This window comes from Mirounga leonina, unplaced genomic scaffold (assembly GCF_011800145.1).
Source record: "Mirounga leonina isolate KUSES-001 unplaced genomic scaffold, KU_Mleo_1.0 Mir_168, whole genome shotgun sequence".
Classification (NCBI taxonomy): domain Eukaryota; kingdom Metazoa; phylum Chordata; class Mammalia; order Carnivora; family Phocidae; genus Mirounga; species Mirounga leonina.
This window is the reverse complement of record NW_023270426.1, coordinates 24,383,496-24,407,422: the sequence shown is the minus strand read 5'-3', so window position 1 is coordinate 24,407,422 and position 23,927 is coordinate 24,383,496. Positions and strand designations below refer to the sequence as shown.

The window sequence follows — 23,927 nt, the reverse complement described above, 5'->3', positions numbered from 1 at the left end:
AAGAAAGAAAGAAAGAAAGAAAGAAAGAAAGAAAGAAAGAAAGAAAGAAAGGAAGGAAGGAAGGAAGGAAGGAAGAAAGGAAGGAGAAAGGAAGGAAGGAAGAAAGGAAGGAGAAAGGAAGGAAGGAAGAAAGGAAGGAAGGAAGGAAGAAAGAAAAGAAGAAAGAGAAAGAAAGAAAAGAGAAGAAAGAAAAGAGGGGACTGCCACCTCCTTTGATAAGTTGTTATTTAGAGGCCCTCTCCAGAGCCCTCAGATCAAGGAGATGAATTATTGAGGGGAATCTGAGAGGCATGAAAGCCACGGCGTGTGGAGAGGCGGCAAGCACAGGGGCTGGTTTGGGCCAGGACAGCTCAGTGACCCCAGCCCTCACGGGCAACCCCCCCGGCCAGGCTGACTGTAGTGGTGGAAGTAGAAGTAGAGGGAGGCAGAGGATCAGGTAAGAAGTCCTTACACATTCATTCTTAGAGAGAGTGCAGCCTGGGGGACCCCCTTGGGAGAGGGGAAGGAGGAGGTCATTTTACGGCTTTAGCTGCTGCAGATGCTGTTTGAGGAAGCTCTGCTTCTCAGGGGCTCTGATCCTGTGCGTAGTACTCTAGGTTAGGAAACTGAGGCCAAAGTTGAGAGCAGGACCTAGGGGTCCTGGCAGTTTCCCCCATGAGAGTTGATATATAGCCCATCTTTCTTAGGCCCTGAGGAGACCTGTTGCCCCACACTCCTTCTGGAGGGGCCCAAGAGCATCTGCCTGCTTCAGCCAGGCACTCCAGACACTCAGGTAAAAATGGGATGGGGTGCGGGTGAGGGCTGGGGAAGATGGGAATGACAATGCCGAGCCTAGCCCTCCCCACAGGAACAATGCATCACCTTTGACAGAGTCCTGGGCTCTGATGCTGCTCAGGTAGGGGGGTTGTAGGGAGATGGGAGGAGCATGGGAGCCCTCAGGCTCCTGGATCCTGGAGCGCTGAGTGCTTCCCAAGTCCTTTGCTCGGACAGACTGGGTCAGGGCACCTGAGATCAGGAGATGTCTCTGTGTCCCCTGCAGGAGGCTGAGCAGGAGCTGCTAGCACGAGTCCAGTCCACACTAGGCTTGGTGGCCCAAGGGTACAGTGTAGCCCTACTGCTTTGGGGTCAGGAAGCAGAGACACCCCGGCTCGTACCTCAGGGGAGTCCCAGAGGAGCCACCGGGCATAGGTCTCACAAGGCTCCCGGATACCTTTGAGAAACTTGCCTTCCCCTTCCTAGCTGGATTAGGTTCCCCTCCTTGGGGTTCCTACAGTGCACTGCAGTCCATACAGAATGTTTTGCCAGGACCAATCTGGGCAGTGATTAAGAGGCTGGGGAAGGCTGGAGGCTGGGGTCCATGGGGGTGAAGGTCAGGGAGGGGTGGTGTGCAAAGATCAAATATCCAGGGAGTCTAATCTTCACAGTTTTTCATAATACTGATAATAAACTTGACAGTTTTGTTTTTAGGGCTTCATGAAAATGCCCCCCAAATCAAAATAGCAGCTTCAGAAACATGTCATATAGGAAACAGCAGGTCTCACTGAAAATGTCTACTCATTTGACTGGCTCTCTGTGAACCGTGAGGGCCGGGGCTGTTTCTGTCCTGGACACTGTGCCCCTAGTACAGAACTGGGTGCAGAACTGCACCCTCAGGAAATGTTGAAGTGCGGATTCATCCTTTCTGCATCCCTACTGAACCCCTTTCTCCACTTTAGCTGTTGCAGATGCTGTTTGAGGAAGCTCTGCCCCACGGGAACCCTGATCCTGTGCTTATTACCCTTAGCCTGGTGCAGGTGAGACCTTGCAGGGAGGGGAGACCTGGGAGCCAAGGCCCTGGCAGTGCTGCAGAAAATGCCTGAGGCTTATGAGCAGCCAGAAAAGCTTGAGCCCAGCCTCATTCAGCTGCTCACCAGCGTGGGCTTGCCTCTCTGAGGCCTCCTTTTTCCTGCCTCAAATGGCTGAATTTTGGTGCCCTGGTTGGCCCACAGGGCCCCAGTGGGAGGATCGTGTGAGCTGAAGTCTGGGAAAGGCTCTATTTGTAACCGGTGTTGTGCTTGCATGATTCCAGCTCAGCCCCAGTGGGAGGACTCGGGACATGCTCTCTCCAGGGACGGAGAACCTGTCAGTGCTAGATGTGTCCCCCCTAGGCTTGTGAGTGTCCAGGGCCCAATGGGATCTGAGGGTGCTTGTCTTAAAGCAGGGCTGACACCCCCAAACCCAGCCCTTGGAGGTTTCTCTCCACTGCCATGCACTTGGGGTCATGCTTATCACGCCCTCTCATCCTCTTCCCTGCATCTCATATCCCCAACCCTCTCACTCTTCTTACCCTACCCATCTATGCCTCTTCAACTCAGTCATTATCATCCTGGGAGATTTGAGCATCTCACTGAGCAGAACTTCAGTTTCTCCATCTGTAAAATGGGAGAAATCCCAGCTAGCTTATTTCCCTCACTGGGCAGATGACAGGAGGGAAAAAGAGATCATGAAGATGAGAGCCTTTTAGGGGATGTACTGAGCTTGGAACCTTGGGGATGATTCTTACAGGCTCTTTGGATCGCAAATGGACTCCCCATGAAGAGATTCTGGGGGGCTGGGCAGAACCCTGGTGCTCAACCCTTGAGAGTTGAGCTCAGCCTCCCCTTCTTCCAGGGTGATGGAAAATGCCAGTGAGGTGGAGGTGTCCGACTCAAGAGCTGCCTTGGAGCTGTACTTGCAGGCTGCAGGGGATGAAGGCAGGTGAGGATGGGAGGGCACCTGTCACCTCCCACCCCCATCCCTTAGGTGTTTGGCCTGATCTTACCCTCTCCTCCACAGGGCCTGCTCTCTGCTCACTGTCACCATGTCCTGCCCAGGGCCTGATCCTTCTGAGGAGCCTGGGATCCAGGGCATGTGGCGAGGGGCCTTGAAGATCCTGCAGCTCCCCAGAGCCCTGTAAGTCTGATGGAGTCTTCTGACTGCTTTGGGGAGTGGCGGTTGGGGGTGGGGTTCTGAAATATGGATGCAGAGACCCAGGCCAGCCCCAGAGTCTCCTTTCCTCACCTCTGACATGGTAAATGACTCTTTCCTTTAGCATTTCTTATAAGGCAGGTCTATTCACAATGAATTCCATCAGCTTTTACTAATCTAGGAATACCTTAATTTCTCCCACATTCTTAAAGGATAATTTTCCCAGATATAGAATTCTTAGTTGACAGGCTTTTTCTTTTCTTTTTTTTTTCTTTTATTAATATATAGTATATTATTTGTTTCAGGGGTACAGTCTGTGATTCATCAGTTTTACACAATTCACAGTGCTCACCATAGCACATACCCTCCCCAATGTCCATCACCCAGCCACCCCATCCCTCCCAACCCCCTCCACCCCAGAAACCCAGTTTATTTCCTGAGATTAAGAGTCTCTTATGGTTTGTCTCCCTCTCTGGTTTCATCTTGTTTCATTTTCCCCTCCCTTCCCCTATGATCCTCTGTCTTGTTTCTCAAATTTCTCATATCAGTGAGCTCATATGATAATTGTCTTTCTCTGATTGACTTATTTTGCTCAGCATAATACCCTCTAGTTCCATCCATGTCATTGCAAATGGCAAGATTTCGTTTTTTGATGGCTGCATAATATTTCATTGTGTATATATATACATACATACATACATACATCACATCTTCTTTATCCATTCATCTGTTGATGGACATCTTGGCTCTTTCCATAGTTTGGCTATTGTGGACATTGCTGCTCTACACATTGGGGGGCAGGTGCCCCTTCAGATCACTACATTTGTATCTTTGGGGTAAATACCCAGTAGTGCAATTGCTGGGTCGTGGGTAGCTCTATTTTCAACTTTTTGAGGAACCTCCTTACTGTTTTCCAGAGTGGCTGCGCCAGCTTGCACTCCCACCAACAGTGTAGGAGGGTTCCCCTTTCTCCGCATCCTCACCAACATCTGTCATTTCCTGACTTGTTAATTTTAGCCATTCTGACTGGTGTGAGGTGGTATCTCACTGAGGTTTTGATTTGTATTTCCCTGATGCCAAGTGAGGTTGAACACTTTTTCAGTGTCTGTTGACCATTTGGATGTCTTCTTTGCAGAAGTGTCTGTTCATGCCTTCTGCCCATTTCTTGATTGGATTATTTGTTTTTTGGGTGATGAGTTTGATAAGTTCTTTGTAGATTTTGATACTAGCCCTTTATCTGATATGTCATTTGCAAATATCTTCTCCCATTCTTGACAGGCTTTTTCTTACAGCACTTTAAGTATGTCATCTCACTGACTTCTGGCCTCCATAATTTCTTTTTAAGATTTTATTTATTTACTTAAGAGAGAAAGAGCGAACGAGAGAGAGAGAGCACAAGCAGGGGGAGTGGCAGGCAGAGGGAGAGGGAGAAGCAGGCTCCCTACTGAGCAAGGAGCCCAATGCAGGGCTCTATCCCAGGACCCTGGGATCATGACCTGAGCTGAAGGCAGATGCTTAACCGACTGAGCCACCCAGGCACTCCTGGCCTCCATAATTTCTGATGAGAAACTCATCTTATGAAGTATCACTTGTACATAACAAGTTGCTTCTCCTATGCTATTTTCAAGATTCTCTCTTTAGCTTTTGACAGTTTGATTATAACGTGTCTTGGCATGGATCTCTTTGAGCTTATCTTTCTTGGAATTTGTTGAGCTTCTTGGATGTATAGATTAATGTCTTTCATATAATTTGGGGGAATTTTTGAGTATTATTTCTTCACATAATCTTTCTGCCCCCTTTTCTCTCTCTTTTCCCTCTGAGATTCCCATTCTGCATATGTTTATACACCTGATGCATCCACCGGTCCCTTAGGCTCATTTTCCTTCATTCTTTTTTCTTTCTGCTCCTCGGACTGCATAATTCTATTTGACTTATTTTCAACTTTGCTGAGGTTCTTTCTTGTGCCTGCTCAAATCTGCCCTCTCGGGAATTTATGAATTCAGTTACTGTACTTTTCAGCTCTGGAATTTCTACTTGGTTCCTATTTTATTTTATTCTATTTTAAGTAAGCTTTACACCTGCCATGGGGCTTGAACTCATGACCCTGAGATCAAGAGCCTCATGCTACACCAACTGAGCCAGCCAGGTGCCCCTCTACTTGGTTCCTTTTTTTTTTTTTTAAGATTTTATTTATTTGACACAGAGAGACACAGCGAGAGAGGGAACACAAGCAGGGGGAGTGGGAGAGGGAGAAGCAGGCTTCCCGCTGAGCAGGGAGCGCGATGCGGGGCTCGATCGCAGGACCCTGGGATCATGACCTGAGCCGAAGGCAGACGCTTAACGACTGAGCCACCCAGGCACCCCTACTTGGTTCCTTTTTATAATTTCTATGCTTCTATAGATATTTTCTATTCATTGAGGCATCATTTTCTTGATTTCTTTTAGTTTTCTGAGCATATTTAAGATAGTTGAATTAAAGTCTTTGTGTAGTGAATCCAATGTCTGTACTTGCTTAGGGAAGTTTCTGTTAAATTTTTTTTCTCCTGTGGGCCATACGTTCTTGTTTATTTGCATGCTTGATATCTTTATGGTTGGAAACTGACCAATTTGAGAATTTTTATTTTTATAAAGATTATATTATTTATTGTGCTGGTCTCTTAAGTCTCCATTTCTTTTCCTTAATGCTCTGACATTTTTGGTATGATAATGTGATAACTCTGAAAACCAAATTCTCCATCCTCTCTAGGTTGGCATTGTTGCTTGTTGTGGGCTACAGCTATCTGCTTGCTTAGTTATGGTTTCAAAAAATTTTTGCAAAAACTGTTTTCTTTGTGGTCACTGAAGTCTCCATTATCTCGGTGGTTAGCTAGTGACCTGACATTGAATTACTTAAACTGCTGGGACCAACCCCCCTCCTTTTTTTTCTAAAGGAAGAAAAGAGAAAGAAAAGAAAAAAGAAAAAAAATTCCAGCATTCCGTAGATTGGCTCTGTGTTGGGTCGGTGCTTCTGTGCTTAGCCAGTCCATTTACAGCTCTGCCTTAGCCTCATTTCCTGCTTGCACTGAGCTGAAAAATCATCCAGAAATGAAAACTTATGATCTTCTCAGGTGTTTTCTCAGCATGCATCCTGCCCTGGGCATGTGTGTGGCTTTCTAGGTTCTCTAGTGTGTGGGGGAATTTTCCTTATTCCCCCAAATCTCACTTCCCAACTTTTCCTCCCAGTCTTTCCATGCATTCGTTGTTTGCTCCAACTGTTATTTTTGCTCGTTCTTTCATCTTGCAATGTTTTGAGGGACTGTCCTCTAGCATAGCTGTTCTGCCCTGAGAGAGTTCCAAGGGAAGTGAAACAAAGGGAAGCCCTTTTTGTTAGTTCTTTGGGGGAAACCCTAGATAGTCAAAACAACAAACACAATTCTTTGGGAACAAGATCTGCTCAGGTCCCTCCAGAGCCAAGTATCCCCACCAGAAATGTGGGCTCTTGTCTTCAAGACCACCTCTGTGCTGGGGAGGAGGCTGGGGCTGGAGTAAGTTAAAACACCACAAAGATCTCAACATATTTAAGTTGGCTTTCTCCCAGTGAAGCATTCACTTGGTTGCTGTAAACCTTTGACTATCCCCCAGAATTCCAGGAAGGTTGATTCTGACCATTTTTGCCAGATGTTTCTGGCAATAGACAGACTCCCAGAGTTCCCTCCTCTGCCATTTTTGTGGATGTCACCTTGCTTTGCCATTTTAAACTGGGTGATTAGTCTTTTATTATTGAGGGTAAGAGTTCTTTAAATATTCTGGATACAAGTCCCTTATCAGATAGATGAATTAAATTTTGTACTATGAGAATACATTGTGTAATTTTAAAAATAATAAAATAAAAAAAAGATCTATGCAAGGTTGCAAATCTGCCTGGTGGTGCACAAAAGTTACTGGAAATAGTCAACTTTCCCATCAGAGTGTGATTTGGGCCAGTATCTTTCCCCACCCACCAGTGGACATTTCCTTTCTTCCTCCCTCCTTCTGGTAGAGATTGCCCCCTGCTGCAGGTGTTGGCTGGTAAGGTTATTGGTGAGCAGGTGGAGGGTTCTCTGCCCTGGATTGTCTCACGGCTCCTGGAAGGAAACAACTACAGCGGCCTTCTTCTTCGCCTGGACCCTCAAGGTGGCCTGGGGGGGTGGGGGGTTCTTGGCGGAAGCTCTGGGATCTGACTTATGCCTGACCCACCCTCTTACCAAATCAGCTGCAGCCCCAACTGCAGTCCAGAGAAAGCCTAACCCTCTGGGAGAGCCAGGATTCAGAAAGGTCCCAGGATGGCTAGATTGCCAAAGTCTGGAGAGGCAGGGCCAATAGAAAAGCAACCCCTCACCCTTCAGAGACTTTCAACAGTTTACCAAGCATTTTTACACTAATGCCTTTTATTCTTACCACAAGCCCATGAGACACATCTAAGTTAGATGAGGAAAGAGAGGGAAGCCTAATTTATAAATGAGGAAAGGGAGGATCAAAGGAGGGAAAGAACTTGCCTGTTTTCACACACTTATTAAAAATCAGGCCTCTGTGAAATGGTATGATGTCAGAGACGTGGGGGAGTTCAAGTGGAGGGTATAGAGCAAACAAGAATGGTCAAGAGTTGATAATTATTGAAGCTGGGTGATAAATAGATGGGTTTCCTGTACTTTGTATATGTTTGAAATTTTCTATAATAATAATAATAATAATAATAATAAAAAGCTTGGTTCTCTGTCTCCAAAACTAATGAACACACATTAATTTGGCTAATATGCTCCCAGACCACTCACTGTGCCAGGCCCTGTGGAGTGAGGAGGATAAAATAGGGCAGTTCATGCCCTCAAGGATAAAGCAGTGAAGGATAAAAGTGTATTTATCCACTGGCCAGTTTGGTATCATGATTAAGGGCCCAGGCCTTAATGTCAGACAAAACTGGACTTAAGTCAGCTCTGCTACTCACCAGGAAGTTGCTTGACTTCTCTGAGCTTCATTTTGCTTCACCTGGGAAATATGGGGGTAAGACAAATTAGAGTTGCTGCCCCATTGGAGTGTTATGTGGATAAAAAAAGAGAATCCATGAAAAGCCTTGGCACAGTGCCATCAAGCACATGTAAACACGTGATAGGCATTAGCTATTTTTATAAATAGTGCTATTAATAAAAATTACAAGTATTATAGGCAGTGTGCTTTGGAATCCAGAAGGAGTGATTCACTCTGAATCTCCCCTCACTAGGTGGCTCCCCGAGCTTGCTCTGGGCTGCTCTGTTGGGGGCCGAGGAAAGGAGGATGCAGGTGAAACAGGTGAGGCCCACCCTGTGGGATGCCGTAGCAGAGGCCCGGGCCCGCCGGGCTGGCCTGAAGAGCCTGCGTTCAGGCCTCCTTGGAGACAACCTGACAGACAGTGGGCTCAGCCAGTTGGGCAGGGCATTGTGAGAATTGCAGGTAAGCAAGGTGAGGCCTGGAGGTGCCTGAGAGAGCAACGGCTGGAGCCTACCCTGAACCCTCTCTCCATAGGTGGTAAAAGCCTGGAGCCGGCGCCCAGGAAACCGGATGCTCAAAAGGGTAAAAGCTGAGGCTGTGGGGCTTCCAGAACTACAGGTAGGTCTTCTTGTTCAACCTCTTAGGAGCCCCATTGACCTCCGCCTTCTTCTCCTGTTTAGAGAGCACTATGAGGAGGCCCTTCCTTGATTCACTAATTTATTGATTCCCAGACATTTATTGACTTCTCACTCTGTGTTAGGCACAGTGCTATGTAGACCCTGGGAAATCCCTGTCCTCATGGAGTTTATAATTTCTGGAAAGAAACTATTATAACACCATGATCAGTGCTCTGAAGGCCTTATCAACACAGGGTTCTATGGGGCGTCTAAGTTAGTCTTGGCAAGAGAAGGAGTGAACGTTTCATGGAAGTTGATTCCTAAAGGAGGTGGCCAGGAAAAATGAGTGAAGAACATTCCAGGCACGGAAGATAACAGGCAAAGTCTCAGAAATAAGTAAGAGCTTGATCTCTTTGGGTGACTGCAAGCAGCTCATTTTGCTGGAGAATAGCTTGAGGAAGAGTCAAGAGAGAAGGATTAAAGAGTGAAGTAGGGGCCAGGTCATAAAGGGCTTTGTAAATTTATTGAGATGTTCGGACTTCATCTTGAAGGGGAAACCATAGAATTTTTTTAAGCAGAGAAGACAACATTGCTTACATTTTTCAGGTGAGCAAACTGAGGCTCAGAGAAGGGATCTGAGTATCTCAGGGTCACTGATATAATCAAAGGTAGCAGAGGGGCAAACATATCCTAGTCTTTAGACTCAATATGGTACTTTTGCATCCGTTTAGAATGCATGGCCTCTCCTGTGCAGAAGGGGGCACTGTCTTCCAGGATTTGCCACAGTGTGGCTGGAACGCTGCTCCTGTCCGCCTCCTGGTCCTTCCCTTTTTGTAATTACTGACTTGTTTTTACAGCCCTGAGTTCTGGGAATTAGGCATGTAAGCTCCCAGTTATTGAGAGGTTCCTGCCACTTGTGCTTTGGGTGCCTTATCTTTTTTTTTTTTTTTTTTTTTAAGATTTTATTTATTTATTTGACAGAGAGAGAGAGATAGCGAGAGCAGGAACACAGGCAGGGGGAGTGGGAGAGGGAGAAGCAGGCTTCCCGCCAAGCAGGGAGCCCAATGTGGGACTCGATCCCAGGACTCTGGGATCATGACCTGAGCCGAAGGCAGACGCTTAACGACTGAGCCACCTAGGTGCCCCAGGGTGCCTCATCTTATTTCATGCTCTCTACAACTTTCATCAGCTCTATTTTACATGGATTCAAAAGACTAGTCACCTGCCTGACATCACACAGCTGAGGAGAGGAGGGGCTGGGACCCCGATCTGCCTGATCTTAAAGCCCTGAGCTCAGAAGGAAGGGTATGGAATTCTCACTCCTACTATATTCTTGCAGCTGATAGGTTCAACAGCAAGCCACAGCCCAGGCTTCCAGGGAGAGCCCAAAGGTGGGTTTGGGGCTTGGGGTGGAGTCGGGTATCTTCTCCACCTTTACTGGGCTTAACTGCATTTTCTTCCAGTGGTAGGAATAACAGCATCTCTAGGAACTGGGCTCCACCAAAATCATCCTCTTAGGGACTCTGAGGAACAGGTAATACCTCATGTGCCCCAGAACAGCGGAAGATGTTGGGGGAGTGGAGTTGCAGAGCCCAGTTAATATGTCTACTGCTTCCTTGCCCCAACATCAGGGAGAAATATGGAGCTTCTGGCAAAAAGAAGACCCAAAAGCCTATGTGATTCCTAAGGGAGGGGCACGGGAAGGCTATTTTGCTACTGGGTCACATTAGGGGTATAGGATCCTTCAGGCCTCCATGGCAGCTATTAGCAGAGCCAATACCTCTCCTTTCTCCCTATGACCTCCAAGTCTCTGTCCAGGCTCCTGGCTCTTACAGGCCGGTTAGGTCCTGGACACGTTCTAGGAGCAGCTCTGGTAGTGGGGTTCTGTTGAAAAGTTGGACCCTGAGTCCCAAGGCTATGAACACACATGGGCTTCTGGCTGAGCCTAGACTAATGCCACCTAGCCCTGGCAGGTCCCAGATGTGGCCCTGCAGTTCTTCTTGGCCCAGGCACGGAGGAAAAGACTGCACGAACAGCACCAAATATGGATCCAAGAGGAACTGAAGTATTTGGAACAGGAGGAGGAGGTGACAGGTGACCAGGTCAAAGGCCTGGTGGCTGGAGAGGAGGTAAGGAGGGTCAAGTAGGGGACCTGAGGCTTCTTCTAATTGGTCCAGGCACTGTGCCGGGCGCTGGGATCCAGCCTCAGTCACAACAGAGTGGGCCATACCCTCTCCTGGTCCTTACAGCTTTGTGGGGGACAGATGAAGCCATTTGCAGGGCTAAAGTGCTGTGATGCAGGGAGCTAAGGGCTTGCGGGAACAGAGAGGTGTGCCGGACCCAGGCTGGAGTGGATCACAGACGATGGCATTTAGCGGAGACAAAAAACCAAATCAGCCAAAGGAATTCACGGGACTGAGCTCTGCTTGGGCAGTCTGTACTTATCACATAGAGGCAGAGTACATATAACTCGTTTGAACAAATTAAGAAACCAAAACTTGTGTCCATGGGGGTTGTGGGGATATGTTCTGAGGACAATACTGTATGAGCAAAAGTCCAGAGGGAAGCAGTGGCAAAGTAGTCTGGGTATTGCAAATTGTCCATCTGGTGGGCCCTGGCAGGTGCAGGTCAGAGGAGAGGCTAAAGAGACCAGTGTGTGCCATGCCTCTGATCTGGACTTTACCCTAAGAATGACAGTGAACCACTGAAAGGCATGTGTCATCTCAGTTCTGCCCCTCACTAGCCATGTGAATTTGGCAAGGTTCGGTCACTTCTCTGATCCACAGTTTCCAAATCTATCTACCAGATTTGGAAAACTAAAATGGCAACTACCTCATATGGTTTTCATTTGATAAACTGAAATAACACACATGAAGTGTTTAGAACAGAGCCTGGCACACAGGTGGCACTGAACAAGACTATGTATTATCACTGAAGGCCTCCAAGAAGAGGCAGAGATGGCCCCGGGAGCAGACGGTGCTGAGGCTCCAGCTGGAGGTCCTTCAGGCAGAGCAGGACACTGCGGAGCGGGACCTCGCAGCCCTCTATGACCTGCACGTGCAGGCTGCCCAAGCTCAGACACGCCATATGCTGCAGGTCAGTGAGGTCAGAAGGCAGGCCTTGAAATGGTTCCAAGGCTGACTGACTGACAGGCATCTCTGAATCTGGGCACAGGTATTCCGAGCCTGGCGAAGGCTGTGGGAGGAGCAGGCCATGACCACTGAGCATCACCACCGAAGCCTGCTGGCTGGTGTCCTGCAAGACAACATCGACCTGGCCACGCAGAACCAGGAGCTCCAAGCCCAGAACCAGCAGCTTCGGCAGGGAGTAGAGTAGGCTGAAGCCAGTCATCGCCGGATTGCTACCCTGGGGAGAAATCTGATCGGTAATCCTGCAAGGGTGGCTTCCTTTCTCTTCATTCTTAAGGGGCCTAGAAAGGAGAGGGAGATGGGACTCAATAACCAAGCTAACCTTCATTATGGATAATTAACACTACTACTAAACCAGGTCTCACTGTCAGTCCCTGTTAAGCGCCTAATATCCGCAACTTCATTTTAGCCTCTCCCACTACCCTATATATAGTGATAGGTGCCATTTGACCCCCATTTCAGAGGTAAGGCAACTAAAGCTTGGAGAGGTTAAGTAACTACCCAAGGACAGTCAGCTAATAAGTGACAGAGCCAGAATTCAAATTCAAGCCTGGTTGGCCATAGTTCTACACTGCACATAGCGGTTCACAAGATGCAGTGTGCACTGGAATCATTTAGAGAGCTTATTAAAGAACAAGAAAAAAGAAAAAAGATTCCCAAACCCTACCCTACTTCCTAAGATTCTCCAATAGGTCTCACTTTTTTTTTTTCTTTGAAAAATTTTTTTAAGTTTACTAGGTATTCTCCCATGGGAGCAGGGCCTCATGTTCCTCTGGCCATGAGGAGAGATGACAGGAAGAAATATCAATGAGGGAACCAGAGGAAATGAGAATCAAAACCATACTGAACCCATGAGTTCTCTAGCCTAAAATCTAGTTTGTCCTGCCAGGCCCAGTACCTTCTATTCCCAAGAATCCCTCCAAATTCTCCACAGCGCCCAAGTTTGTGCTTCAGAGAAATCTGGAGAGTTCTACAACGGAGAACAGTCTCCATTCCCTGGAGCCCTAAAGGAAATAATGCTCCTGGCAACAACTAGGAGAAAAGAGTCTTTCCTCCTAGTCTGTAAGTTACTCCAGCATTAAGACATTCAGGGCACTAGGGGCACAAAATTATGTTTGAGTGAAGATACGCAACACGGAAGACACAGGACTACCACAGCCAATTGCAGGAACCACCTGCACCCCAGAACACTTTATTAAGACTTTATTGCTTACATAGAGACACTGATTGAGCTACACCAAATTTCCCTGTGCCTGGTTCCAGGTCACTCTGTGTAGAGCTTCCCTTAACTGTTGAGAGCTGGGACACTGCTAGGCAGGGGCAGGACCCAGAGTGAGAAGAATGGTACCTCCTAGGAACTGTAGAGGGGGCAGTGGGCTTGGAGAGGGCCCTTGGGGTGAGCAGAGAGGTCAGGAGTGTAGCCTTAAGCCAGGGCCCAGGGGCAACATTCCCTGAGATGAGTCAAGCTCCAGCCCTCTCTGGGGTTTCCAGAACAAAGGCTGGATGGGTGTGGAAAGCAGCACTGTGGAGGGAGCATGGGGCACTGTCTCCAGGTGCTGCTGGAGCTGGGGGAGCTTGGAAGAGTGGCCTGGGTGATCAATATAAAAGCTGTGGCAATCGGGCTTTCCTGCATTACAGTGAGGGCTGAATGTCTCTAATGGGGGAGTCATGTACCAAAGCTGGGCTGGAGTAGCCCGCACCAGGCCCGGGGGCAATGGGTCTGCTGGGGTGACCACAGGAGGCAAGGAAAAGCCAACTGGTGCCCATACCCCACTTGAAACAACTGCATTCATGCAGGATGAGGCAGGGAGCCCCCTCCATTGGGGGTGGGGTCATTTCTGGGGCCTAGGTATTGATGCTTCCCCAATTCCTTAGTGTGGATGGACTTCTGGGAAGTTAAGTTTCTTTAATCAAACCCAGTCTTCAAGTCTCCTGGGGTAACCCTTCATTCACCCACCTCCAGAGACGAACCTAGCTGCTCTCACCACCCCTTTTGTCACAAGGCACTTGTTACAGGGCTGGCGGCTGAGGAAGGGTCCGGAGGCCTGGGAGGTGGCTCTCATGGTGGTACCCAATCCACAGGGTCAGGAGTCTGGGTGGAGGTGGTCGGGGGCTAGCGGCTGCCATAATACAGGCGCACAGCCAGACCAATGAGCAGCGTGGCCAGGAAGAAGGCCGCAGTGAGCTGCAACCGCAGCAGGGCTGCCGAGAGCACGGCATTGACCACCAGTGAGCAGGACACAACAAAGAGGCGTGTGATGCTGCTGCCGTGCTTCATGACGGCTGACATGAGCAGTCCACTTAGTGCCTGGCTCAGCACCACAAGCGCTGCCCATCCGGAGAAACCCTCCAGGAGGCCGGGGCCAGGGCCGCCACCTGCATGCAGACCCAGATTCAGGAGCACACCGAAAGTGTAGAGGAAGAGGTTCTGAAGTGCTAGGGGCAGCCTCTGTCGCTTCATAAGCAGTTCTGTGTACACGGACGACAGGCCCGAGATGAGGCAGTACAAGATGAGAAGCAGCAGTCCCAGTGGAGTGATATGCAGGGCCATGGGGCCAGCAGCAGCTGCTGAAGGGGGCCCAGGAAGGGTGTTCCCAGGGTCCTGGAGGCCCCCAGCTGCATAGCAGGCCCCTGCTGCCATCAGCAGCAGCAGTGCTAAGCCCTGGCGTGCAGAGAGGCGGTGTTGGAGACAGAGGCAGTAGAACAGGGCCGTGCTTCCAATCTTGAGATTGCTCAGCACCTGGTAGGTGCTGGGGTCCATGTAACGTTGAAGATAGATCACCAGGTTGTTGTTAGCTCCGTAGAGTAGGGCTGATAGTGCAAAGGGGGCAGCCTGGCGCCATGGTGGGGCCCCCCGGGGCCATGCTTGCCAGCCCACCAAGAGGGAGAAGGCGCACAGCAGTAGTTTGGTCAGCTCAGTCAGCAGCACGGCCGAGGAGGGCCGGAAGGGCACTCTGCCGTTCACATGGCACAGTGCCAGCAACGGGGCATGGGCGCCATACACGGCGGTGGACAGGAGCAGCATCAGGGTCCAGCGGGCCTGCCTGGGACGGCCCAGGCCTGGCGTACCCCCGTCCTCTACACTCATGCCCAAACCAGCCCCCGGGTGGCCTGTGTAGCTAGCAAGGAGGCAGCAGGAATTGTAACAAGTTTGGGGAACATCAGTATGGAGCCAGCTCGCAGGACGGAGGAGCCGTGGTACATCGCTAGAGAGAATACTGAGAATCAGAGTCAGCTGCAAACTCCACAGTCAGGGCTGGAAGACGAAGGGGCTGGTGGCCCTAGAAGCCACAGTCTCGGGGCCAGTCCCATGGGGTTAAGGAGGGGCGTCCCAACTGCTGGCTGATAAGCCACTGTTTACCCTCTGCAGGAAGGAAAGCAAGGATGAAGGCTGTGGGCAAGTTGGAGATAGCAAGAGGGTGATAGGTGGGGAAGCCAAATATGGTGTCTGTGGTTGAAAGGCCTCTCCCTGCAGGCCCGAGGTGCTCATCCTTCCTCCCCCATGGGATCCAGAGCTAGTCAGGCCCCTTTCGCAATGACCGAAGATAGTCCCTCAGTGTCTTCTCCACATTGGGCACGGCATATGCCTGAGCTGCGTAGATGCCAGTGCAGGTACCCACAGCAAAGCCCAATACTGCTGATGCCCTCAGTTTGGCCACCACATAGCCGGCTAAGAAGCCCTTGAGGAATGGGGAGGACATGAGCGAGCCATCCTGTGGAGCAAAATGAAGGAGAAAACTCAGCCAGGGTCTCCCTTCTCTATCCAGGATCTACTCAACCTCACCCTAGAGCATCCCACCACCTGCTCCTCCTTACTCTAAAAAGCTGCAGTATTCTTTCCAAAGATTCTCTCAAGGTTCTAGAGGCAGAAAAAGAAGCTAGAAGTCCTGATCACACAATCTCAGAACGCTGTGGTTAGAAGACTCCAACCACAGAACCCTACGACCACAAAGCTACAGAGATGTCCCTGAGGAATCTGACCCCTGCCGGCTTTTCCAGCATCACTTCCTATCACGCTCCCCATTACTGTAGCCAAACTAAATTATTGTCACTCCCCATATTCATCATGCTACTTCCAACCATGAGAGCTTTGCATATGTTGTTCCATCTGCCTGAAATGTTCTCTTCTCTCCTCTTTACGTAGTTAACTTCTATTTAAGATGCCAGTTCAAGTGTCGTTTTCTTAGGGAAACTTTCCTTGGGGGTCACAGAGAACTGGCCCTCAATAACCATTTGCTGAATAAATCTCTATTACCCATTCAAAAGTGTATAGGTCAATGCAGTCCAACGGTGGGTTGCGGGGGGAGTGGTAGGCAGGTGCAACTTTACCTGGCTCACACCACTGCTGACTTCGTCTTCCACACGCTGCTGCAGGCGTTCCAGCTGGTTCTTGAGAAATGCCAGGTCCTTAAGCTTGGGCAGAGAATCCTAGAACAAGAAAGAAGCCGGCTCCAGCGGGTTAACGCAGCCCTATTCTCTGCTCAGGTCTATCAGAGGCTGGGTGGGTGGGGGTGTGAGCATGAGAAATCTCTTATAAAAACTTCCTGCGATGATGGTGGTAACAAAAAAAGACATTCAAAAGTGAATTCACAGGGGAGCCTGGGTGGCTCAATCGTTAAGTGTCTGCCTTCAGCTCAGGTCATGATCCCAGGGTCCTGGGATCGAGCCCCGCATCGGGCTCCCTGCTCAGCGGGAAGCCTGCTTCTCCCTCTCTCACTCCCCCTGCTTGTATTCCCTATCTAGCTATGTCTCTCTCTGTCAAATAAATAAATATTGAAAAAAAAAAAAAGTGAATTCACACGGGGGTCATGGAGGGGGTGACAGATGGGATCTGCATCTGTGACAACCCTTACAGAATTTTATATAGCAAGCAGTGTGTAGGGAGGCAAAAGGAACAGCTAGGACACCTTCAATTGGATTTACCAGGCTGACTGACTCGACTATTAAGCTACATGAAAGTGGCAACCAGTCAGTCTTGCCTACTGGGTCCCCAAGCCTAACACAAAAACTGTTAAGTACTTAGTAAATGTGCGGATGGTGCTAAACTTAAGACCAATGGTGAATAATGGCCTGAGGCACTTCCCTGGACGCTCTGGGGTAAACCTGATTTCTGCCTGGGCTTCCCAAACTGAATGTGTGACTGGATGCGCTAGCTGGGGTGGGCGTGGGGTGGCTGTCTGCAGGAGTGTGGGTAAATGAACTAAGTGGCTCTGATCACCTCGAAGTATAAAATTCAGTGTGCGCGCAACAAGAGTTTGAATGAGAATGTCCGTGTCCGTGTGGCTTGGAAACATCGTGTTTCCAGGAGGGAAATTTCGGGGGGCTAGGGAATGCAAGAGTGAGGAGTATGTCAGTGTGAGTGTGTCTGAGTGTGTGCCAGTAATTAAGGATCTTGAGGGTCCCGGGAGAGGACACCTGGGAGATGCCCGGCTCAGCTTGCCTCGTGTATTGCTCCGCTACTCCACTCCCCAGTGTTGAGGCAGTCGACAAGAGTATAAACCCGACAAAAGTAAAAACCCCATAAAGGGCACCCCTACTCAAGAGAGGCTCCAAGTATCGCCTCTCCCAAGGACTAAAACGGTGTGAAGACCACCCCGCACTGCAGATACCCCCCACATTCACTCACCTTGTCATCCGCCATCTTCCCCGCCGAGCTTGTTGCGCAGGCGCAGCCCCGCCTCCTTCATGCTAAGTGCTACGGCCATCTTTACTGAGGGCGAAGGCACTTCCGGGGCATTTTTGGAAAGGGTGGAGGTGCTCTCCCGACGGCGGAGCCCGGGTAGTCTCCTTCTCTCAGGTACTCCCACGTGACGCCTCCGGCGCGACACAAGCTGCGTGTCCGCGCGCGCTCACGACCTGGACGTGATGAGCTCACTCGTGCGCATGTGCGCACTGCGCACGTTCGTCTGGCTGGACGACCGCCCCTCGATGAGCTCAGAGTTGCGCCGTGATGTCAGCGGGGGCGTTGGCGTCGGTCGGTGCGCTTTTCCCGGAGCCACGCACGGAAACGTGCACCCACTTGGGGATCTAGAGGCCTGTTTACACGCGCCACCCCTCGGCGGGCGGCGCTGCTCAGGCTCGTCCTTTCCCGCCCCTGGGACTCGGCTCTTACCCCACCTTGTATTTGTGCAGCGCCCGTTGGCCTGGCCAGAGCAGAGAGGCTGGGTTTGTGAGGGCAGCCGCTCCGGAGTTCGAGCTGGGCTGAGATTGCGGGCCGGCGAAGGCCGGCGGGGACGCGGTCGGGCTATGCTGGGCAAGGATTACATGCTGGCCATCATTCTGGTCAACTGCGATGGTGTGCACGGAGGGGCCCGATGGGAGGATGGGGAGCTGAGGGGGAACGAGGGAGTCGACGGGGTATGTCTCAGGGTGAGGACCAGGGGACAAGTGATCCCTGGATCTTTGCTCTGTAGAGGACCTCCGGACCTCCATCCTAAGGATTGTCCCTTTGGGTTGGAGTGTTCTTTTTTTTTTTTCCTTTAATTTATTAATTTGAGAGAGAGAGAGCACAAGCGGGAAAAGGGAGAAGCAGGCTCCCTGCTGAGCAGGGAGCCAGCCCCATGTGGGGCTGATCCCAGGACCCTGAGATCATGACCTGAGCCCAAGGTAGCTGCTTAAGGGACTGAGCCACCCAGGCGCCCCTGGAGGTTGGTTCTGACAGGGTTATTCTGAACACACCAATATGCCTTCCCTCTCCAATCCCGTGATTCCTCTCCCCATCCCATGTTCCTGTAGATGACTTGTGGGGGGACCAGAGTCTTGAGGGGGAGCCAGGACTGCCCCCTGGCTGGAGGAAGATACGAGATGCTGCAGGTACTTACTACTGGCATGTACCCAGTGGCAGCACCCAGTGGCAGCGCCCAACCTGGGAGACAGGCGATGCAGAGGATCCAGGCACGGTAGGTGGAGTGTGAGGAGGGGGGTCTGAGCCTGTGTGTGGATCTAGGTCTGCTGCCACACTGACCTAGTTCCCTCTCTACAGAGGATGGAGGGGATTTGGGGACTTCGGCCCCCCAAGGGGAGATCCTTCTCTAGCCTGGAGAGCTCACTGGACCGCAGGTAACAGGGATAGGCCAGGCAGAATGAAAGATTTGGGGTTCCATGATATTCAGAGATGCAGCTGGACTCACATTTTGCTTTCAAGCCCAGGTTCTCGGCTCTGTCCCATTTCTTGAGACAGTATTTTGAAGTTTGTCCCTTGTTCCATGATCTGTGTTTTTCTACATGTTCTTTCCTGTTCTGGGTACTGATAAACCACATTCTAGATCTTGGCCACTGTACTAAGCTCTTTTCTGTGGGGGTTCCTGTCCTGTGTTAGAGAGTCTTGTCTCAATTTGAGGTTTTGGTCCAAGTTTTGGATCCTGTTCCATGTTTGCAACTTTTATCCTATGTCCTGTGTCCTGAATTTTTGTTTGAATTTTAAACCTCACTCTGTGTTATATTCATTTAATATGTCCTGGGTCCTCTCCCACTCTGGTTTTATATTTGGGGCACTAGGTTCTGGGTCTTATCCCACATCTCATGCCCATCAAGCAGTCAGGGCTTCCCTACTGTCCCTTCTGTAGGAAGTGTGGTCACCTTACGAGCTCTGGCTCTCTTCCAGGAACTCTCTGCCCTGGTATGGTGAGGAGTCCTACATCCAGAGTGTGGAGCCAGGGGCTAAGGTAGTGTCTTGGGCCTGAGGGCCCAAGGAATGGTGTGGGGTGGTGGATTGTTCCAAGGGAAAGGTCAGGGGTGGGAGTGGGCTGGGAAGAAGTGATGAAGTGTGAAGGGAGTGGGTACCAGAAGGTTTATGTGTGTGGAACCTGCAACATCTCCCATCCTACTCTGCCTCCTGTTCCACTTCCATGTCCACCTCCACTTACTCAGAGCCCTCCTGTCCTTTCCCCTAACCCGTCAGTGCTTTGCAGTCCGCTCCCTGGGTTGGGTAGAGGTACCCGAAGAGGATCTGGTACCAGGGAAGAGCAGTATTGCAGTCAATAACTGCATCCAGCAACTGGCCCAGACTCGCAGCCGTAGCCGCAGCCAGCCCCCAGATGGTGCCTGGGGTGAGGTGAGCTGGCTGGCCCTTCAAGGGATTCAGCCCAGGGCCCAGCAGAGACAGTTGTTGCTGAATTGCCTGTTCTCCGTGGCAACCACCTTCATCTGAGCTCTGGACTGACCTTTCCTTGGCAGGGCCAGAACATGCTGATGATCCTAAAGAAGGATGCCATGAGCCTGGTGAATCCTCTGGACCACAGTCTAATCCACTGCCAGCCTCTGGTGCACATCCGTGTGTGGGGTGTGGGCAGCTCCAAGGGCCGGTGAGGACCCCTACATCCCCCTTCAAGTGAGAGTTGCTCCTCCCTCCCTCCTGCAGGCTGTGATCCCCACTGATGCTGATCCTCTGTACTTGAACCCCTGGACACAGATTCTCTGACATGGACCCACGCTCTGCCTCCCCTGCCTGGTCCGGCTGTGGTTGGGGAGGGTGGGCCCAGCTCAGCAGGGACGGATGGGGGAGAGCCTGAGAGGCTGGGCTGATTCTCTCCTGTGCTCCCACATGCTTCCGGAACAGTGACAGGTGAGCGACAGCCCGGTGCCTTGAGCCCCAGCCCTGACCTCCCTATTCTATCCCCACCATGTCCTTTGCCTGACTCTCCAGTCTCCTGCAGGCACTCCAGGTCCCTGTTCCTACCCAGCCTCTACCCTACCCCAATCTCCACCCCTGCCCCAGCCCCATCTCTCACCCTGCTAGGGACTTCGCTTTTGTGGCGGGTGACAAAGACAGCTGTATGCTCAAGTGCCATGTGTTTCGCTGTGATGTCCCTGCCAAGGCCATCGCCAGTGTCCTACATGGGCTCTGTGCCCAGGTAAGGGCCAAGAATGGGGCAGGAATTGTGGGTATGGAGCTGGTCTGAAGCTTCCAAAGTGGTTGGGTCAGGGAAGTATTGACCCTCTCCCTTTATCTCATGCTGGTTGCACTGTGTTTCAGATCTTGTCAGAGCGAGTAGGTGTCAGTGGTGATTCCCCTTGCTCCTCCCTAGACCCCATCTCCCCTGAAGACCTGCCACGGCAAGGTATGGGGAGGGAGGTCTTGCATTGCAGTAAGAGGCTACTTTAGTGAAAGTTTGGGCTGTTTAGTCATGGTTGTTTAGTACTTCCCTGGAGATGTGGGACTTCTGATGTGTGCTGGTTCCAGGGATCCCAAACTCTGAATTGGAGGAGCATCCATGGCCTTCCTTTTACTAGCTCCAGTTCTCAGAAGGGTGGGTAAGGGGGTCATTGAGAGAGTGCTCAGGCCAACTTGCTGCGTGTACATTTCAGTGGAGCTGCTGGATGCAGTGAGCCAGGCTGCTCAGAAGTACGAGGCACTGTACATGGGGACCTTGCCAGTCAACAAAGCCATGGGTGAGGACTGAGCTGGGTGAGGACTGAGCTAGCTGAGGAGGTGGGCTACATGAGGTCAGGGAAGGTGGGTATGGTAGGATCTACCACCATTTCTCAGAGTGCTCCCATGGCCCTGTCCGGCCTACAGTGTGCCATCCTTCCCAACTCAGGATTCTAAGCCCAGCCCCAGCCCTTCTATTGCCATCTCTCTGAATCCCAAGTCTGTGAGAGGGGCCTAGACACTCCCTGCAGATCCCTTTTTTCTTTACATCTGGGCGACACTATGGTGTCGCATGTCCCCCCAGGCATGGACGTGCTGAATGAGGCCATTGGTATCCTCACCACCCGGGGGGACCAGGATACCTGGGTCCCTGCCATGCTCAGTGTGTCTGACTCTCTAATGACTGCACATCCCATTCAGGTACCAGAAGAAGGTGAAGGTGGGGGCTGTGGAGGGGTGGGAGGGATGCTCAGGGGCTCATTGCTTGCTATTGGAAGAGCTCACTGGGTCCAGCCAGTGCCCAGTCCTCTAGTGACCAGGCCTGGTGTGGGCAGGCAGAAGCTGGTGCAGAGGAGGAACCACTATGGCAGTGCCCTGTGCGCCTTGTGACCTTTATTGGTGTTGGCCGTGACCCTCACACCTTTGGCCTCATTGCTGACCTGGGCCGTCAGAGCTTCCAGTGTGCAGCCTTCTGGTGCCAGCCCCATGCAGGGGGACTCTCTGAAGCTGTGCAGGCTGCTTGCATGGTGAGTTACGGGTGGGGATGGGTGGGTGGGGTTGCCCTGCAGCTGCTCTGTACTGGTGACTGGGGCTCAGGATTGGCACCCTCCAGAAATCACAAACCAGTAATCCCAGGGCTGACTATAGTAAACTACTCTTTTATTTGGCCCTCATGCTGTTTTTAATAAGTTCAAGTTAGTTGCTAATATTTAAAGCCAGAATATTTCATGTTATTAATTGCTATTCCTGTTTCTCTTAAAATATCAGAACCTCTGATAGTGGGTCCACACATAAATTTCAACATTCAGCTGAATTGTGTAGGGGCTGTTCGCGGTAGGGTGGGCACTATTTCTCCTGTTTCTCTCGTTTAGGTTATTTCCTGGCATCTGTGCACATTGGAATGTGGGATGCTTGCACTCTATGAATTCAGCTTACTCTTTCCTTAACAAACATGAGTGCCTACAGGGTCCCGGGCACCATACTGGATCCTGGGAATTCACTGGTAGAGAAGGCACAGACTTTGCCCTCACACAACACTCAGGTTAGATCAGAGACAGACCAGAAGGGAGTTGTACACCACAGGATGATGAAGGAGATGACCCATTCCAGAAGGCCACCTGAAAGAGGTGATAGGAAGCTGAGAATTGAAGGTTCAAGGAAGAAGTTTGGTAAAGGGGAATGGGACAGAAGGTGTGCCAAATACAAGGACGCCCAGCTGTGAAGATGAGAGCAATATTGGTGGAGTAGGGTATCTAAAAGAATCTAGTGTATCTGGAGGGGTGGATGAAGTGAGAGATGGGGGCAGAAAAAACATCAGGTCATGGAAGAACTTAGAGATTGTGGTCATGAGTTTATTTTGTCCCAAGTCACTTTGAGCCATTGAAAGGTTTTGAGCAGTGAATTTAAGTTTGTGGGTCAGGAAGATCACTTAGGATACATTATGGGTAAGTCTGAACTCCAGTTCTATCATTTTTTGCCTAGGTGACCTTGGGCAAGTTACGTATATTCTCTCTGAACCAAAATTTCCTCATTTGCAAAATGGTAATAATACCTGATAAATAACTTTGAATTAAGTTAAATTATGCAAAGCACTTAGCACAGTGTCCAGCCCTCCTTAAATGCTCAGTAAATGTCAAATTTTCTGTTTCTGTTATTGAGCTCCCTGGGAATGCTGTAGGGGCTCCAGATGGGGCCGACTACCAGCCTCATTCATAGCAGACTGAAGCCATGGCCAGTTGCCTCTTCTGCAGAAGCTTTCAGGGAGTCCAGGGGCAGAAAGGAGCTGGATCCTCACATTCCCCTTTTCCCTAGGTTCAGTACCAGAAGTGTCTTGTGGCCTCTGCAGCTCGAGGCAAGGCCTGGGGTGCCCAGGCCCGTGCTCGCCTGCGGCTCAAGCGGACCAGCTCCGTGGACTCCCCAGGAGGTCCCCTCCCGCTCCCCCTGCTCAAAGGAGGGGTTGGGGGTGCAGGGGCAGCCCCTCGAAAGCGGGGTGTCTTCTCTTTTCTTGATACCTTCCGTCTGAAACCCTCTCTGCTCCATATGCCCTAAGTTAATCCAGGAGGACTGGGTAAGGAGGCTCTGGGTCCATGCCCAACTCTATACCCCTTCATTCTCCAGGGGCCTGTAGCCTCTCACTCCTTGAAGCCTTCTCTGCCTGCCCCTCCGGCTCTTGCCTACCCTCTGTTTATTGCCCGGTTTATTAAATATTTATAGGGATGACTGAGAGGCCCTGCACCACAACCCAGGCCCCTGGCTGTCCTTTCCCTGGGTCCCTGTGTTCCTTGCCCCTGTCCAGCCCTGGACAGTTGGCTCTACCTCAGCAACACTTTATAGCAAAATCAGTACAAATAAAAATCCCTCAGTGACCTCACTGGGTGTGAGTATATTGGGCCTGGGACAGGGTTGGGGGTTAACACCTGCGTGAGGTGAGTGTCTGTGTCTCTGCTTGGTGTTGGCTGCCTGTAGTCACATGAGGACATTGGGTGTGGCAGAAATCTGACTTCATTCTTTCAACAAATGTATTTTCTAAGGTCTGTGCTAGACAGTGGGGACATAAAATATGGTTCTACCTTCAGAAGGGGAGATGAACAAGCATTAAATAAGGTAGATAATACATAGTACAACTAGGAAATCTCAGCGTTGTGG

General features: G+C 50.6%; 5 protein-coding genes across 6 annotated transcripts in view; 3 read left to right on the top strand and 2 right to left on the bottom strand.

The window, feature by feature from the left end:
- Positions 1–9,493, top strand: part of LOC118016720 — a 22,784-nt gene extending 13,291 nt beyond the window's left edge. The window contains exons 2-9 of one of the 2 annotated variants that reach the window (XM_035014299.1): positions 687–772; positions 1,716–1,793; positions 2,069–2,151; positions 2,650–2,736; positions 2,815–2,931; positions 6,965–7,098; positions 8,180–8,388; positions 8,461–9,493. In XM_035014299.1, the coding sequence (XP_034870190.1) occupies positions 687–772; positions 1,716–1,793; positions 2,069–2,151; positions 2,650–2,736; positions 2,815–2,931; positions 6,965–7,098; positions 8,180–8,379 (785 nt within the window). In that variant the 3' untranslated portion in view covers positions 8,380–8,388; positions 8,461–9,493. Of the gene's footprint in view, positions 1–686; positions 773–1,491; positions 1,794–2,068; positions 2,152–2,649; positions 2,737–2,814; positions 2,932–6,964; positions 7,099–8,179; positions 8,389–8,460 lie in introns of those variants that run through there. The other variant, XM_035014300.1, reaches the window with a different exon arrangement.
- LOC118017109 lies at positions 8,497–12,688 on the top strand. Its single transcript, XM_035015047.1, has 4 exons — positions 8,497–8,544; positions 10,517–10,672; positions 11,481–11,639; positions 11,718–12,688. The coding sequence occupies exons 1-4, from the start codon at positions 8,497–8,499 to the stop codon at positions 11,877–11,879; spliced, it is 525 nt and encodes a 174-aa protein (XP_034870938.1). The 3' UTR covers positions 11,880–12,688.
- Positions 12,689–12,849: 161 nt separating this feature from the next.
- SLC35A4 (solute carrier family 35 member A4) lies at positions 12,850–17,501 on the bottom strand. The gene is made up of 3 exons (XM_035014298.1): positions 17,319–17,501; positions 16,022–16,120; positions 12,850–15,405 (listed from the first exon to the last, which is right to left on the bottom strand). Exon 3 carries the CDS (start codon positions 14,778–14,780, stop codon positions 13,806–13,808), a length of 975 nt encoding a protein of 324 aa, XP_034870189.1. The 5' UTR covers positions 14,781–15,405; positions 16,022–16,120; positions 17,319–17,501; the 3' UTR covers positions 12,850–13,805.
- LOC118017108 (SLC35A4 upstream open reading frame protein) lies at positions 15,208–17,333 on the bottom strand. The gene is made up of 3 exons (XM_035015046.1): positions 17,319–17,333; positions 16,022–16,120; positions 15,208–15,405 (listed from the first exon to the last, which is right to left on the bottom strand). The coding sequence occupies exons 1-3, from the start codon at positions 17,331–17,333 to the stop codon at positions 15,208–15,210; spliced, it is 312 nt and encodes a 103-aa protein (XP_034870937.1).
- Positions 17,502–17,557: 56 nt separating the features above from the next.
- On the top strand, positions 17,558–23,652 carry APBB3 (amyloid beta precursor protein binding family B member 3). Its single transcript, XM_035014296.1, has 12 exons — positions 17,558–17,987; positions 18,428–18,591; positions 18,675–18,751; positions 19,296–19,356; positions 19,593–19,745; positions 19,868–19,995; positions 20,430–20,544; positions 20,667–20,751; positions 20,999–21,082; positions 21,367–21,482; positions 21,617–21,808; positions 23,094–23,652. Exons 1-12 carry the CDS (start codon positions 17,558–17,560, stop codon positions 23,328–23,330), a joined length of 1,842 nt encoding a protein of 613 aa, XP_034870187.1. The 3' UTR covers positions 23,331–23,652.
- Positions 23,653–23,927: the final 275 nt, after the last annotated feature.

Bases quoted from the DNA above. Each gene is read 5' to 3' on its own strand.
- LOC118017108 (XM_035015046.1), bottom strand. The intron at 15,406-16,021 runs GTAAAGTTGCAC...TTTGCTCCACAG, and splicing joins TCAGCAGTGGTGTGAGCCAG to GATGGCTCGCTCATGTCCTC.
- SLC35A4 (XM_035014298.1), bottom strand. From the start codon at position 14,780: ATGAGTGTAGAGGACGGGGGTACGCCAGGCCTGGGCCGTCCCAGGCAG.
- APBB3 (XM_035014296.1), top strand. From the start codon at position 17,558: ATGAGCTCACTCGTGCGCATGTGCGCACTGCGCACGTTCGTCTGGCTG. The intron at 17,988-18,427 runs GTGTGCACGGAG...ATGTTCCTGTAG, and splicing joins CATTCTGGTCAACTGCGATG to ATGACTTGTGGGGGGACCAG. The intron at 20,545-20,666 runs GTAAGGGCCAAG...ACTGTGTTTCAG, and splicing joins TACATGGGCTCTGTGCCCAG to ATCTTGTCAGAGCGAGTAGG.
- LOC118017109 (XM_035015047.1), top strand. From the start codon at position 8,497: ATGCTCAAAAGGGTAAAAGCTGAGGCTGTGGGGCTTCCAGAACTACAG. The intron at 8,545-10,516 runs GTAGGTCTTCTT...TAGCCCTGGCAG, and splicing joins TGGGGCTTCCAGAACTACAG to GTCCCAGATGTGGCCCTGCA. The intron at 10,673-11,480 runs GTAAGGAGGGTC...TTATCACTGAAG, and splicing joins GCCTGGTGGCTGGAGAGGAG to GCCTCCAAGAAGAGGCAGAG.